Source organism: Toxorhynchites rutilus, chromosome 2 (assembly GCF_029784135.1).
Source record: "Toxorhynchites rutilus septentrionalis strain SRP chromosome 2, ASM2978413v1, whole genome shotgun sequence".
NCBI lineage: Eukaryota > Metazoa > Arthropoda > Insecta > Diptera > Culicidae > Toxorhynchites > Toxorhynchites rutilus.
Genome location: NC_073745.1, coordinates 36,352,102 through 36,369,469, shown reverse-complemented (window position 1 = coordinate 36,369,469; position 17,368 = coordinate 36,352,102). Strand labels below are relative to the sequence as shown.

The following is a 17,368-nucleotide window of genomic DNA, read 5'->3' as shown; positions in this document are numbered from 1 at the left end:
GCGATTGGCACGCGAACCCAAATAACTTATAACATTCCAGTAAGACATTCAAGATTTGGCGCTCAACCTTACGGCCTGCTTCGCCATAACGTCAGTTTAATGCATTGATGCATTCTCAAAGGCACAAACGAAGCCCTTATGATGACGGAAAACAAACAATGTTAACAGCTTGGAAAAATACTGAATTATACCACACAGCTTGTTCTCTGCTGTAACACCCATCGATGCGAATTCGCTGATGAGTTTGTCAAGAGCGACCGCCTTCACCACCAGCGGGGGGAGCTTGTTTTTGGTTACTGCCTGGGTAATGGCGTTTACATTATCGACCGACGCGCCGAAATCGCCTACTTCGCTGTTGTTCGATGCGGTACCACACTCGTGAAGGCTCGGTTCAGTGCGAGCGCTTTTCACTGCACCAACATCGCGTGCAGCATTAGATGATGCTTGCCTCAAAATTTTATTGCCCCTGGCAATGCGTTCGTTTTTTGCAGGGCTCGAGCCTGTCTTCCTCTTCTTCTTGCTCATCACACACTATCAAAGCGTCCAATTTATGTCGCGGGAACAAAAACACACGATACGAATAACGCAAAAAACGAACAGAAAAACCAAACGACGATATCCAAGTTGGCCACTGGTGGGGTCCAATCTTAGATCGAAGCGCAGCGAAAGCAAAGTGAACTGGATTGCTCAACAGTCCGATGCCTGATGAGTTTGAAAATGAAAGTTTGCCTCAGCGAGATCCACTGTTTATACTCTAGGCAAGTATTCCCCTTCATTCTTCTACCTTTTCCTTTGTTCACGGAGACTTTGAATCCTACGATTTCCCCTCCGTTGGTCGTCGATAAGTTGCTCGTTATTGAAAGCTCTGTTCGGGAAAGCACACAAATGGACAGAACAAATGTATGGGAAAATGGAAACGCTTAAAGTTTTCATGAATTTTAACCATCTACAAACCAGGGGAATCTAATGTATAGCATATTAAACAAATCTTACGGAATTTCCGATTCATTTAGTATATAAATCGCCAAAATCCGTTCGCGACAAAAATAGTTATTAACTTTAACTTTATTCCATAAAAACGTGATTTGTTTTGTAAAACTTAAATATAAACAATGAAATAGGAAATAGGTATTCAATTCCTGTCAGTTTTTAAACATATAAAAATCTACATTTATGTACAGTTGCATTAAAACTAAAATTGAATACTAACACTAATATAATACAATAGCAGGACTTTAATGTAAATAACATTTTGACTTTTATGCAAATTCATCCTCCTCCATCGCAAAACCGGCTGGGGTTTTCGAAAAATCTACCACCATTCTCTCAAGCGCAAAGTTTCCTCCCCTTAAACCTTTGTTATCCTTAATGTACCGCAGTAGGCGGTACCAATGAGGGTCACATTGCAAGGCAGCCGGATTGCCAATGATAATCATTAGGGCACGCGCACGGGTAATGGCAACATTGAGTCGCTTGCAGTTTGACAAAAATCCCACCTTTGTGTCATTGGAGCGTACCGTCGATAGAATCATTATCGGTTTCTCGCGACCTTGATACTGCTCGACCGATCCCACCTCAATGTTCTGCCAGTCATTATTGAGGAAGCTTTTTCGCAAATAGGACGCCTGGAATACGAGGAAGTGAGCTTCATACGTTAGGTATCGTCGATTATGATCCTCACCTGTTTTGTATAAGGGGTCACGACACCGATATCTTCCTCGGAGATTGATCGTCCGTTGATTCCATCTGACAACATCTTCTTGACGTACAAAACCACCGTCTGCGCTTCTTCTTTGTTGTACGAACTGTACAACCGCTTGTCGAACCGAGTTAGTCCGGAGATAGAGTGGAAAATTATGGGGAATTTTGGATTAGGCAAGTAGTTCCAATGCAGCACCCACTCGGTGGAGGATGACATTATCCGGGGCCTTAGTTCACTTCCGTAGAAACAATCGTTGGAATGATGTATTAGGCTGCCATGCGATCGATAGCTGTCTATCAGATTAGTGATAACATTTGCATTATACTGACCAGTGCTAGGATCTCGCCTGTATATATCAAGACCCATCAAACGCTCTAGCATGGATTTCCGGTGAACAGTTTGCTTGAGATATGCACAGTGAATTATAGGACCAAGCTGTTTTGGATCACCCGAAAGTATCACGCTTGCATTGATTGCTGAATAGGTCGTCCCGATTCCAGCAATTGGTACCAGGACGGAAATTTCCTTCGCGCTATTACACTCATCAATAAATATATAGTCAAATACCGTGGGACAGATGGAGGCTTGTGCAAAGCGACCACAATTGTTCATGGTACTGACGACAATACGGCTGCCATAAACGTGCTGGTACGATGGAATTTCATGAACGCCCGTCGCAAGGTTAGAAAGCGCCAAAATATTAACATCCACACTGTCAAGTTTATGTTCCTGTGAGCGTGAATAAAACCGAAACAAATCTCGTTCAGGAACAAATACTCTCAATCGCTCGGTAAGCTCATCACACGTAATGTTGGAGGGTGCAGTAAGCAAAATGTGTGCTTGAGGTTGGGTCTTCCAGATTTGTAGTACAGCCTCCACGATGGTGGCCGTCTTCCCAGTGCCTGGGGGTCCGACAACAATGTAGGGTGCCGGAAAAGAGGTCCTGTGTACTATATTCCGGACAGCTCTCATTTGCTCTCGGTTTGTTCCGATAAAAGTCTGAAACCAATTGAACCTAGGGGAATTTGAAAACCAGTTAGAAGGGAGTATTATCTAAATAACAATACTCACTTCGGTACAGAAGCGATTATTTGCTCTCCGGGGTTTCTGGAAGTGGTCTTTGGGAACAAAAATTTTGTCAAGTCCACCGAACGTAGTAGATCAAGTGCATTATACTCCAGCTTATACCGGGTCCGGTTTAGGAAAAACTCGACAGAGCACGGCATTTGGAAGCGGACCCTCTCTCGCATAGTGATAGTAATCGCATTTTCACTGATCGATTCTACTAATCCGTTGATATGCTCCACATATATGCCGCGATTATTGGAAAAACGATCGACCGAAACTCTGACGCAATTATCTTTCTCGAGTAGTGTTGGTGGTACGATAAATTGACATAAACTTATCAAGTAATGGTAATCTTTCTCTGCGGGTACAAGGGTAACTCCCTTTATCGTATATGTTGCTAGTATTGACTGCATATCGTAATCTTCGATCATATTTAGTAGACGCAACTGTTCTATATAGTTCGTAGGAGTTAGCCCTTCTTTGTTAAACGCACTGTAATGAAGTTCAACACATATGTTTTATAACCAGTAATTTTGCATACACAGGAAACTTACCGAAGTTTATTCAAGCATTTACGATCATCTTGAGCATAGTAAGCGCAATCCATGAAATGATTTCTATACAGTTCCTTAAGAGAGTCAAGAACTACCTGACAACGCAGTATATCCAAATTGAGAGGTGTTCTGTGAAATCAAGATGCAAGATCAAACAAACCTTACATGGCTGGTTCTACCAGTGGAACTCACCCTACGATCCTAGAGTTTCTTAACCATTTCGTGTGATACAGTTCGACTATTTCGATCGAACTTCCAACAGCCGTTGCCATCAGTACTATTGAATACGGGGCACTTTGAGCGTAGTTCTCTACCGTACAGTCGATATCGAACGCGTAGCCAGGTTTCATGCGCAAAACTCCGTTAAAAGCTGACTCCAGGCTTTTGTCGGCGCCCAAGAGATACACGGACCGCAAGATCAGTATCGCTTCGGAGTCATTGACTACTCGGATAAAAAAACGAGTCATGTTCGCCCAGATCATCAAACTGGGTCGTAGCACGTGGCGAGATATTCGATGATAGCCATGGTTAGCAGTGTGTTTGCTACAACTATCTGAACGCACTAACGTTCGGTCGCGTTTACATATGTAGCGCTTCAGATGGTTTCTCACGAATGCCTTCTGTTCCGCCTTGCGGATACATTTCGTGATAGAACTAGTTTTGCCGTTCACCATGGATTGGTCGAAGAATTTGGCTTCGTCAAATGACGAATCGAACGGATCAATGCACTCCAAGCTGGCATTGTATAGCGGTGACTGCTTGGATTCATACAACGCTGCTAAATTCGAATAGATGAAACATTTTAAAGTTATAGTTCAAATTGAATGGATGAGTTTTATGATTGAAGGTGTTATACAGGGTGCTTTTTAGAGGTATTGATCTGTAAATTGGGGTGAAACATATTGTTATAGTTGTGTGAATGTTCAAATAATTACTCTGATGGACAACCGTAAATTGGACTAAAAGCGCGATAAGTTTCTCCAACTGAATCATGATTTTCATGAAAATTTGAACAATTTGTTGTTCAGATGTCAGTCTTTTAATAATGAAATGGCCACATACACATACAGATTAAAGCTGTCAAACTGATGTACATAACAAAAAGCGTTGCCAACCTACAGCTTCATACCATTATGAAAATACCACCAAGTAATAAATATATTGTGAACATGTTTTTATACTTAGGTTTAGTAATTTTTTTTTCTGAATAGAAATAGATGGAAACTAGCCAACAAGCGTATGCAGCAATAGAAGTTGTGTGACACATATTCTTTGATTTCTAACATATCAATTCTACCTTTCGCAATCCAGCTGCAATGAAAAATAACAATAATGCTACTATGCTACTATTAGTATTGAGCTGCACATATTTGAAAACAATTCTCACTTAGGCTTGCAAGGGAATACTGAACCTAGCTTTCGTTGCATGTTGGATATAAAACATAGCTCAGTCTAAATCTACATTAGATTCTGATTTTGTAATTTGTTGTTGTCAAATCTAAGTTTCTTTCCACCTCACTTCAAAGTGATACTTGGATACTTGTTCAATACTCTCTGTATTGCACTATATAGAAATGATGTTCAAAATTTTATGACTTCGTTCGGTTTTGTTGTTATTGTTCCTTGTCGAAATTGTCACGTTGGCATGTCACATTATGTGAACATATTGAAAAAGTTCCTATTGAATCGTCTCAGTTCATTGTTCCATTATACACAATAGAACGAACAAATCTGATGATATGTTCGATAAATGTGAACGGTAAGAAAATTTCGGTACTCACTGGAATCCTTGCTGTCGCACATTCTGAATTTGAAAAGCTTATATTATGAAAATGCAAGAAATAACAACAAAATTTACATGTAGTTTAAGAACTTAACGCTTGCGCATTTCTCTACAGTACAACGATTACTGGCAGAAGTGGTCACGACACAATGGAACTCAGAAGTTCCAATGGCGAGCTTTGCTGAATGAAAGCCCATTCGTACTCATAACGTAACGTCTATTGTTCTTGTATGCAATTTTATGGCAATATTCACGTCGAAACAACAACGTAAGGCTTCTTTCACATTATCCGGTTTCGACCGGATCGGGATGTGAAATTCAGTTGGACTAGCAACGATGTCATTGTAGAACATATGGGAATTACTTTTTTTTGGGAATTTTCCCCTCAAAGTTACTAATTAACGAACAATTTAAAAATTTGAAGCATTATCTAAACGGAAATTCTGCATTCTGATTGGTCGATTGGCACAAGCAATATATGCTCTCCCAGTTGCTCATTCAATACGAATACGGGTCTGTGCAATGAAATATGCGTTTGGTTTGACTTTTGGCTGCACTGAATCCCACGTTTTGATTGGTTCTATTTGCGCTTTCACAGTTTTATCGCTTAAAAGGAGCAGGGCGTCTACCTTGGAAATCAGTAAATATCAGAGAATTCACACGATGTCAGGGAAAACCAGGGAATATTAGGGAATTCCGTCAGCAATCAGAAAATGCGACATCTGTTGATTATCATATTAGCTGATTATAATTTAACCCTTTTGCAGTTGTTTGTCTGCTCTCAGCCACCTCAGCAAGGAATCATACTAAATACTATATTCAACGTTGTAATAGTTTTCATTTTTTCTAAATGAATTTAAACGTCTAGTGAACCTTTTCACGAATGTATACGGAGTTTCTATGAACAACAGGTAATGATACACGGTATAAACAAAATATTATTAGCGAGGAAAGATAAGGGGATCTTTTCCAAGAGAAAATAATTCCGACCGCAAAGGGTTAAACTCTTGTAGTATAGGCAAACCTTTTGTGCGGGAGATAGTGACTATCTTGACTGTGTGGGCTGTGTGGTGGCAAAGCATACAAACTTTTGTACAGTTCGAGACATAATAAAGCAAATGTGCAATTCCAAATGAAATCGAACTAAAAAGCAGATTTCAAAAACTTGTATTTTTTATTCGAACGAAAGTTTGTTTTCCGTTTGGGTGGGAGGAAATAAGAGTTTTCCACAGCATTTGGGATTTTTTACTCAAGTGTAACTTTCGAAAAGGGCGTATCGATTTTAGTATGGGAAATCTTTGATAATTTATACCTCAAAAACTATGAGTTGTATCGAAATAGTGTCTTAGAAAGAGTTATAGAGTATTGATTTTAAAACGTGAAAAAATATACACTAAGAAAAAAAATTAGTACTTTTTCTTATTTACAAAAAAAAACTTTGCAATATCTAAAATACAATTTTTTTTTAATTTTTAAAAAAAAATTCATATAAAATAGAAGTCATGTAGAACATTTAAAAAATAGGTTCAAGATGGTAAAATTATTTTTGACAAACTTTGTGGAACATAAAATTTTTATGAATTTTCGAAATTTCTGTATATTAACAATCATTTTTAGCCACAAATTATGAATCCTGATGTGATTTAAAGTAAAAAAGCTCTTTATCAATCTTCTTCTAAATGCAGCCATTCTCGATATATTTGAAGAAACTTTTTTTTGTCTTTTTCAATTTAATTTTTTTTTAAATTTATATTTCTATTTTTTTTTTTTAATATAAAATAGAAGTCATGTAGAAAATTTGAAAAAATAGTCCAAGATGGAAAGACTATTTTTGACGAACTTTGTGCAGCATCGATTTTTTATGATTTTATGGAACTTTGAATTTTTGTATGTTGACAATCATTTTTCGCTACAAATTATGAATCCTGATGTGATTTAACACAAAAAAGCTCTTTATCAATTTAATTTAATTTTTTTTTAAATTTATATATTTTTAAGAATTTAAAAAATGAGTCCATAATAGTGAAACTATTTTTAAAAAACTTTGTGGAACATCGAATCTTTATGAATTCTCGAAACATCGAATTTTTGTATGTTAACAATCATTTTTAGGCACAAATTATGAATCCTGAACTTTCTTCTTTCTAAATGCAGCCATTCTCGAGATATTTAAAAAATATTTCCAATTTTTTGTCTTTTTATAGTGAACTAGCTGACCCGGCGAACTTCGTCCCGCTCAAAATATATTTTTCGTTGTCACATTCACGTTTTTTTACTAAGCGCACGTTCATAGGTCCAATCGCAGAACAGTTCATTGATTGATTTTCTAATCTACCCTTTAAAATTACCTCTTACTATAAAATTCCTAGTACTTTAACCAAAACTCGTCGTTATAATATCAGATTATTTTCAGACACAATTCTCGTTCAAGATTTTTCAACCACTTGCAAATAACATGTTCGTCCGTCACATGGAGTAAATGTTTGACACAGAAAATATGATATAAAAATATGAAATATGAAAATATGAATAAAGACAGCCCTAAATCGGACAATTTATTTCTCGAGTTTTGCTCTCATCAACAAATTCGGTGATCCATTTCTATTTATATAGATAGAAGAAGATATAGGAGTGCGTTTTATCACATTAAAAAGAATTCAATTGTCATGTTTGGTTGGAATATGTTTGTTTGAAATATGTGTATTATTTTTACGGGACCCCCTCTCCATTTCAGAGGAGGAAGGGGTGTCATACCATCATAAAAACATTTCTCATATTCAAAAACCTTCACATGCCAAATTCGGCTCCATTTGCTTGATTAGTTTTCGAGTTATGCAGAAATTTGTGTTTCATTTGTATGGTATGGTAGAGGAGGGAGGAGTGTGGCCAACAGTTTTTCAGGCAGAAATAACTGCAATAATAGAATGTTTAAATGTCTGCCTCAAAAGAAAATATAGACATGCTAACATCTGCATATTCTCAGACAGTCAAGCGGCACTTAAAGCTCTAAATGCTTTTGAATGCTCTTCAAAAATTGTCTGGGAGTGCATTTCCCTTTTACGTCAGTCAGTCAGATAAGTTCGGTACAATTGTACTGGATTCCTGGCCATTGCGGTATAGAGGGCAACAAACGAGCAGATGAACTTGCCAGGAACGGCTCAAACTCACCATACACTGGTCCAGAACCATTATGTGGACTTTTTGACTGTGTGTTGAAAAGTGAGCTGAATAAATGGGAAGACCGGGAAGTGACAGCCAATTGGATGGCTTCTTCTTCTTCTTCTTCTTCAATGGCACTAACGTTCCTAGATGAACTTCGCCGTCTCGACGTGGTATTACTTGCGTCATTTTTATTAGTACTTAGTTGAGATTTCTATGCCAAATAACACGCCTTGAATGCATTCTGAGTGGCAAGTTCTAGAATACGCGTGATCACAGTGCAAGTCGGAGGAAATTTCTTTGACGAAAAATTCCCCCGACCAGAACGGGAATCGAACCCGAACACCCGGCATGTTAGTTATGACGCTAACCACTCGGCCAAGGGAGCACAATTGGATGGCTGCAAAACTTAAACAGGCGAGAAAATTTATTACACCGAGTTTTAAAATTACTCAACAGCTGCTAAGCCTTAGTAAGAAAGACCTCAGCACATTCACTGGTCTTGTGACAGGACACTGCCCGAGTAAATACCATCTTAAAAACATAGGTTTAGCACAAGATGATGTTTGTCGCTTTTGTAATGCCGAAAGCGAAACCTCGGAACATTTGCTCTGTAACTGCGGAGCTCTAACTAGACGCGGACTTCAACACCTTGATAAAGATATTCACCCAAGGAAATATGGTCTGCGTCGCCGACCCGGATTCTCAATTTTATCAACAGATTATTCCTGATTGGCACCTATCTCGATATAGCTTTCAGTCTACTCCTTCATCAATAAGTAGTAGATAAGCATGAAGTGTAGTATAAAAAAGGGGTATACCACAATAGTTCAAAATAATGGACGCAGTGGTTCACACCCAACAGGGAAACAACATCCCCTAGAACCTTCACATGCCAAATTCGACTCCATTTGCTTGATTAGTTTTCGAGGTTTGCAGAAATTTGTGTTTCATTTGTATGGCAGCCCCTGTTAGAGAGGGAGGAGAATTGTCGGTTCACCATAGAAACGTTTCGTGCCCCCTAAGACCTCCATTTTTTTTATCCAAAATATATATTTTTATTAAGGCTCATATGACGTCAGCCTAACGGGGAAGGGAGTTCAATATTTCGACAATGTTTGCCTTACAACTATGTTAGTAATATGTAACCGATTACTCGCGGTTGGCTCGAGGTTAGGTTATATTAGTGTTCTCATAATTGGAATGTTGCAGTCTCCAATGCTCTGTACGTGTGCCCGACACGGCATACTTCCTATTGGGATGCAGCTGACCATTAATCAGCAACACCCCCCAGGTATGTACCCCATATCTAGCATGGTGCGTCTTCTTGACTCGAGTAATCCTGGATAGAATGGTCTCTAGCCGGCGCAATCATCAGCTCGTGTAGAGTTGTCATGAGCGGTACAATCCTCAGCTCATGGTGGACGATCAGTGGGCTGTGCAATCATCAGCTCGTGTATCTGTAAAGAATGTGTGTGAATGTATTGCCGCGACTAAGTAAAAGTTTATAGATCGTGACCTCTAAAACCTCCTAATTTGGTTTTACTTGCTTGATTAACTCTCGAGTAATGCAGAGATTTGTGTTTCGTTTGTATGGCAGCTCCCCCTTAAGGAGGGGGGTGGAGTGTCTAACCACCGTAAAATCATTTATTGCACTTTATAACCTCCACAGGCCAAATTTGGTTTCATTTGCATGATTAATTCTCGAGCAATGCAGAAATTTGTGTTCCATTTGTATGGCAGCCCCCCGTAGAGAGGGGGTGGAGTGTCTAACCACTATAGAAACATTCATTGCACCCTAAAACCTCCATATGCTTAATTTGGTTTTATTTGCTTGATTAATTCTAGAGTAACAAATTTCTATTTCATTTGTATGGCAGCCCCCCTTAGAAGGGGAGGTAACAGAGTCGAATTTATTCGTGTACATTTTTATCTAACGATAATTTTGTTGTATATTACACATTTTTGGCGTAAGAGTTTTCCTATTCGGCGTGAGAATATTCCTATTGTTCGAATTTTCACAGTCGGACCATACACAGCGGGACTGTTTATGAGTATTTTATTGTTGTGCTTTTATCAGTACTAATTACCGATGCAGTAGACCGTAAAGTGAGCGGTAAGGGAGTGGGATTACTGTTAAGTGATGATTGTTGCGCGAACGTAGTAGCTAGAATAACACATAAAAACGGTCAGTGGAGGGCCCTGAGTTATGAGCTCCCAATCGTTCGGTTATTAGCGAACACGCACCAAATTAGGCTACGAAGACCCCCATGTGAATGAATTGTGCAGATTTATTTCAAGAAATATAGTCATGAATAGATCAACAATGATGAATGAGAAATTAGAGATTTTTGAAATCTAAATATTGGGTCCCATTATGTAATTCTAATTTAACAAAGTTTGCTTGTTCGTAAAAATAAGCGAACACTTTGTTTGAGCGATTGCTAAAGCTGAAATATTTATTCTTTTAGTTATATATAATCAATATACATTTTTAACATCTTACAATTCAGTGTAGGCTTCAATGTTAACTTCTGTTCTCACGGTAACTCGTGAAATTGTAATCTGCGCTGTAATCGTAAATACTTGTTGAGCTTTTAGTTTAGCTTTCGTTTCTTTTCCAATTCTACTTACAATTCAAAACAGTTCAATTGTAAATTCCGGTAACTATGCGGGATAAATTTGTACCTAGAATTTCAATTCTTGGTTAGTTGTTTAAATATAAATTAGCTTAACTAGAATATCCTTACCTTGGTAATATACTAATTATACTTTCTAACTTTCTTATAATTTCTAGCTATTATCAATAAAATATTTATAATTTTCAAAACTCACAATGTTCACGATTCTTTCTTGTGTTTTTATGATTTTTTGGGATCGAATTGACCATTCGATTCAATTCACATAATGAGGGCCAATATTTCCGATAAAAAGATCTTATTACTGCTGAAACGGATAGTAGTTTAGTCTGGATGACCGGATATTCGGCTTTTTATTTGCAAATACGAAATTGAGAAAAACTGCATGCATGCATGAATCAAATAAAGGTTCACATTTGAGGGAGTAATAAATGCATTTTTACATAAAAATAATGAACTATGAATTGAAATGAAAATTTTTCGTATAGAATGAATATTTCCTAATAGAATATACAAATTTCTGCAAAGAATATTGAACAGATTTTTTGCTGGTAAGGATTTTTTTTACAATGATGAATTTTTTGTAGATATATTAAAACAATTTTAATAGTAGTCGAGTAAGAGTAAGTACTACGAATTCAAATAAACAAAGAACATCAATATCCGAATAACCGTTTTATCTGTAGCTCTTATACCTCTAGGTCAGTGGTGGTCATCCTGCGGCCCTCCAACGTTGTTCATGCGGCCCGCAGCCTGATTTGAAAAAAAAAATTGTAAGGGGTTGTATCTAGGACACGACCGCATATTTTCGAAGAAGAACTACGCAATTATATTATACAGTCCACTTGTTTACCACTTCGAATATTATTTTAGACTGCATCGAAATTTTTGTAATATATTATGTTCTTCGTTACAAACAAATTTGATGAACGTCCTTTTACGTTTAATATGGTGCCTAGGACTACCATAATATGTGAACAAAAGAATTGTCAAACGATCATTGTATTTTACATTTCCCTCTGAAAATATTGCACATTTCATGTTTACTTAGTTCTCGAACCGCGAAAGTTCATTTACCTCTAGTCTCTGAAATGACGATTTTCTCAGGCTTCTCAGTTTAAAAGTACATTTTAGGGAAACATATTCCGGTCTGCACAACGACAAGCGAGTACAAAAGTACTCAACACCAAAAAATACCCCCGACTTGCATGTATTGACAAAGCGGATTCCCCCAGGCACACTGATTTTGAAGTCCGTGTTAGGAAAACACAGCTCGGTGGGAACAAAAATGCTCCCTACTTGCATGTATATTTGCAGAGCGGATTTCCACAGGTACATCGATTTTGAGGTCTGTGTTGGGGTAAACTGTAAATCGGGCCAATCAAAACTTGGCAGTGTTTAAAAGGGTGTTTAAAAATGCTTGACATTTTACAGTTATTCAATTGTTCATCTCATGAAAAATAACATTTTATTAATTGTGATAGATGCGTAGAAATATTTCCTATCAATTGATGCGAACATCTTTCCGATCTGTTAAGAAATTTTCGAGTTATAAGCATTCGAAATACGGGTAGGGTTAGCACACAAATCGGCAGAACAAATGTATAGGAAAAGGACGTTCTTCTAGTTTTCATGAATTTAAACCGTTTAGAGATTGGCGAATTGTAATGTATAGCATATCAAACAAATCTTAGAGAATTTCCGACTCGATTGGTATGCAAATCATGAGAATTCGTTCACAGTGAAAATAGTTATTAACGTTAACTTTATTTCATAAAAACGTGAACTGTTTTCTGATTTGGCACCCTTCCTGAAAGACATAGTTTTACGTCGAAACCTTATGAGCGAAATTAAGAATATAGTTCAAAATTCTTTCAATAACTTTGTGAGTGATTATTGTTAATCGGGTGCATCCAACTGTACTTTTTCTCTTTTCTTTTCCGTTTTTTCCGTGCTAATTTAACCTTCTGACGCTTGTTCTCGTTAGTACTCAAAAGACGTTTTCACGTTTTTTATTCTGTTCTGCTCACACTCGCATAAATTTGTGCTAATAATGGCAGTAAAACCGGGTTTATACGTTGTCAATTACTCGGTTTTGAGTAAATGTCAAATGATCCGGAGAATTACGAACGTACCCATACCATGAAATTTGACATTGGTTTTGGCTATGAATGTAGGTTTCGAGGGTGTCTTGAAGGATATCGTTCAAATCATCAAACAACACGCATGCATTGGATCATCGTTAGTTCTCTTTTTTTCTTTTTTCGCTCGAAAACAAACTCAAGTTTAAACAACAAATGGGAAATTTTCATTTTACCCATTTTCTGACATTGGGAATTTCTCATGTGTCGACAACTAGGAAAAATGTTGATGCACTCCAGTCGATTAAAGTGCGATTCACATACAACATCCACGTCACGTTCACGTTCCGTACCGTCACGTTGCGTCAATTATTCTTCCAAGCAGTTCTTATGCAAACATTCACATACACCGGCAACGGCAACTTCGGCTTGCCGTTGCTGGTTATGTGAATGCTTCAATAGGAATTGCATGGAAGAACAATTGACGCAACGTGACGTGACGGAACGTGAACGTGACGTAGATTTTGTATGTGAATCGCTAATCGCTTAATGCTAATTTTTCTCGCAGATTTTGGGTTTTCAAAGCACATGAGATAATTCTCCAATTTTCTCTACCTCATTCAGTTTGGATGATGTACATGCCGCTGAAAACATGCAGATGAAACTCATTGAAACGCAGTGTGATTTAGAGCTGCGTGACAAATTTGAAAACCATAATGTCTTGGATTTCAACTTCAGATTTGTTCTAGAAGCGCGATTTCCAGAACTAATAAAACATGTTCATTTTATTATTTCTGAGCAATGTCATGAAAGTTATGAAAGAATTAAAATCGAAGTCAGGGGACAAAATCACTGAGAGTCATTTGACTTCGCATCACTATCTCTCATATTCAAGCTGATTTAGGTAAAATGGCTCGAGAAAAGTAGTTCGAGTGAAATCGAAGCGGTGTTGGATTATGTTTGTATTTAAGGATATTCTATATTGAAACAAACAAAAAACATTGTAGAAACTTTTTGAATGATTGAAAGAACGTCGAATTTAATCGTGATACCTTATTCACATTATCAAGTATAGCCATAATTCTGTCAGTGAAATCGCGATTGCTCTCAGCAGAGAAATTTGGAGCGAAGAAAAGTAACCCTGCAGTATTGTAGTTCGATGTCCCTCTTCATTCGCGACTACGAAGCTGAATTTGACAGCTTGTGTGCGTGAAGCGAATGTCAACAAAGAATTGCAAAAAGAATGTGATTTTTAAACGCAACGTTTTTAACGTTTTTTGCAGAAATTTTCGTAATGGTGAGTATGTATCGAAAGAACTATTCTCTAGGATGCTAATTTAGTTAAATCACATAAATTTACTGCAGGGGAAAACGTTTTCTTACCGCATCCAAAGGACACTGTCTTTACTTGTGAAAAAGTAAACAAACTTTCAGGATACTAAATTTTAATAAAAATTAATAATTGTGTGCAAAATTTATCTTCCAAACGGTTGGAAAATGAGTTTTCCTTATGCAGTGAAAAAAACTTTGCCTTAGCTTAAGCTGAATTTAACTTATAAGTGTTTTTCTGTGACCTTGTTTCATGCATTATCAGGAGCCATCAGTCGGAGAAAATGAAACCTGCTACGTGGCTGTGGAGTTTGCGGATGTGTTCGATTACGCTGCGGGTGGAAGCCGTTTAGTCGTTGAAGGCGAAAGAGTATTCCAAGCTGGACATCTTTTAATAGTTGGTGTTGAAGAAGTTCACGATGAAGGCTTCAGTATTTTCTCGTCCTGCCTCCAGTCATCATCTCCAAGCTCGGAACCCCATACAATAAAAATTCGTACGAAAATCTCCTTCTCCAAATTGTTGTTTTCGTGTTCCTGTAAAGCTGGCAAAGGGAAGTGCAAACACGTCATGGCTGTTTTGTATCATTTGTTTAAGTATGGTTTATTTTATTTCTTTATTATTGCACATTTTGCACCAAGTTTCATAGTCCCTTTAGTACTTGTTTGGTTTCCTAGCAACGATAAAGTTTGGTCTGTACGAGAAGCGTGTGACAACTGTCATAAAATTGTCACATAAAATCATCATCAGACACAGTTTTCGTTTAATAAGTTTTTGTAATTTCGCAAAAATAACCTCTTATTTCATCACATGAAATGCATATTCGACACGTAAAAGTAAGTTCTCATTTATAATTTTTATTTTGAAAGCATTTCATTCCATCTGAAAAAACATAATTATTTTCGCCTCCCAATGAAAGCAAACGAATCTTTATGCCGTCTACGCGAATATACTCTACGAAATCAGAATCCGAATTGGATTACGATTCCAATAATAAAACAGGTAAAACATCTCAGTGCAAATCCAACAGCTTTCGGGTTGAACCTAGTGCGAAAGTAGGTTGAAACCGAGTGAATAAAAAAACGTTTTGACAGCAGTTAGGTTGAAACTGAACAAAAACGAATTCGCTAATAGTGTTTGTTTCGCACGAACCAATTTGTTCAACTGTGTAGATTCTTCAGAGCCTTTGGGTTTGATGAAGACAACTCCGTTACGTGTTGACAAATTTTGCACATGTCAAAGTCTCCTAATTTTCACAGCAGCAGCCTGTGTCTCCTAGAGATGGGCAAATCAGCTCATCATGGTGAGCGGCTCAGAGCCGTCCAGCTCATACAAGTGAGCTGCTCATTCGGAACAGCTCTTCAGCTCAATTGAATTTTGCGGCTGTCCACACAACTGCATAACTACCATGGGACATTTTATAGTGTTTATTTTCTTAATAGACGGAAATCAAAAAAATAAACGAATTTAATTTGTAATTGTACACAAATTAAATTTAATATGGATTCTAATAATATAATATACAACAAATATTGAATGCTGAAATCCAACATAGAAGATGCTTAGGATATGCTGAACTTAAACAACAGAAGAACCAGCAGTAGCAAAATAAAATGCCTTCAGAAATATTGGCTGAGACAACGTTTTTTGATAAAACTACCGAGATATTTTTTTTTGCATCCAAGGATATAAAAATAAATCCATTAATAGGCGCAACGAGAAACAATTCTTCGCCATGACTAAAGGCCCATTTATACGTTGCTAGTAGCTGACTTGAGAATGAGCAGCTACTGACCCGTTGAACTCGCTTGACAATTGGTTGACTCGCCTTGTCCGTTCACACAGTGTGAGCTGCTGGCGAGAAACTAGATACTACGGCACGGGTTTACCAGGGATGCCAGGCGACTTTTCAAATGTCCATCAAATAGTCAGAAACAGCAATCAGGTCCGAATTTGTCAAATGATTGGTCCAAAATCGACTTCTTTATTGGCAGTTTTCATCTTAGGTTTTCAGTTGAATGTATCATCACACAATTTTATAGCAAAACAAACGCTGATCGTGTTTAAAAATACATACTTTGTGCTGAATTTCTTTGAACTGAAGGTACTATCCGAAAAAGCAGAAAGAGAAAAGGATTCGGGCCAGGAATTAGATGCAAAGAAAAGGAGCAACAAATACAATATTGAAGGAACTCTACGATGAGGATCCCCGAGATTACAGAGCAGTGTTGATAATAACACCTGAACAAGTGAAAAAACTGTCGGATTTAATTGCTCCACGAATACAACGCCAAGATACAGTCATGAGGGATGCTGTACCTGCAAGAGTTAAATTAGAAATGACATTGATGTGCCTTTGTTTTGGAATATCGTTGGGATTGTTGTCGATATTTTTTAGAATCTCGAAAACATCCATAGCTCAGATAATTCCGAAAGGATGTGATGTTATAAATGGTAGTCTAAAAGATTTTTTTTTTTAATTTTATTTATTTTGTGAAATGAAAATGATAGTCGATTTGCAGGTGCAATAAATACGCTTCAAAAATTTTAATAATGAATGAAAATGTACTTTTTTAAATCGAATATGTATTCTGTTTCTTAGAACAATACTGTTACGGACAGCTGAGGCTTATCGCGGATCGAGTTACAGATCCATAAGATAAGCAATATTTGAGATTATATTTAGAAAAGACCTCCAAGCGAGGTATAGAAACGTTTAGAAAGGACCAATGTAAGGCAATTAAAAGATGTAAGAGCTCAAGTGTTTTGTTAGGCTAGAAAACGCTTGTAGTTCGAAATTATTGCCGGTCATAAATTCAGAATGGACGAATATTTAAATAGCGTCCGGTAAACAATTTAATGCATGCATCATTTAGGATGCATTTTTATTACCCTTTTCCATCCCTAGCTGCGCTCAGCCAGATACACCAGCAGGGTGTAATAAAATAAAAGGATGTTATTTAGAGCGAAGGATGGAAAGGGGAAATCCAAGAATAAGATAGGCGCACCGACGAGGTGCTATAAACTTAAGGTATTTTCTTAGGGTAGTGCAGCC

General features: G+C 37.4%; 1 protein-coding gene across 2 annotated transcripts; it reads right to left on the bottom strand.

The window, feature by feature from the left end:
• Positions 1 to 824: 824 nt before the first annotated feature.
• LOC129769186 (putative helicase MOV-10) lies at positions 825 to 5,250 on the bottom strand. 2 transcript variants are annotated; one of them, XM_055771283.1, is made up of 6 exons: positions 5,106 to 5,250; positions 3,517 to 4,099; positions 3,325 to 3,453; positions 2,774 to 3,262; positions 1,682 to 2,717; positions 825 to 1,625 (listed from the first exon to the last, which is right to left on the bottom strand). In XM_055771283.1, exons 1-6 carry the CDS (start codon positions 5,125 to 5,127, stop codon positions 1,260 to 1,262), a joined length of 2,625 nt encoding a protein of 874 aa, XP_055627258.1. In that variant the 5' UTR covers positions 5,128 to 5,250; the 3' UTR covers positions 825 to 1,259. The 2 variants fall into 2 exon arrangements, with proteins under 2 accessions (XP_055627258.1, XP_055627257.1); XM_055771282.1 differs by having other exon boundaries at positions 826 to 1,625; positions 3,517 to 4,102.
• Positions 5,251 to 17,368: the final 12,118 nt, after the last annotated feature.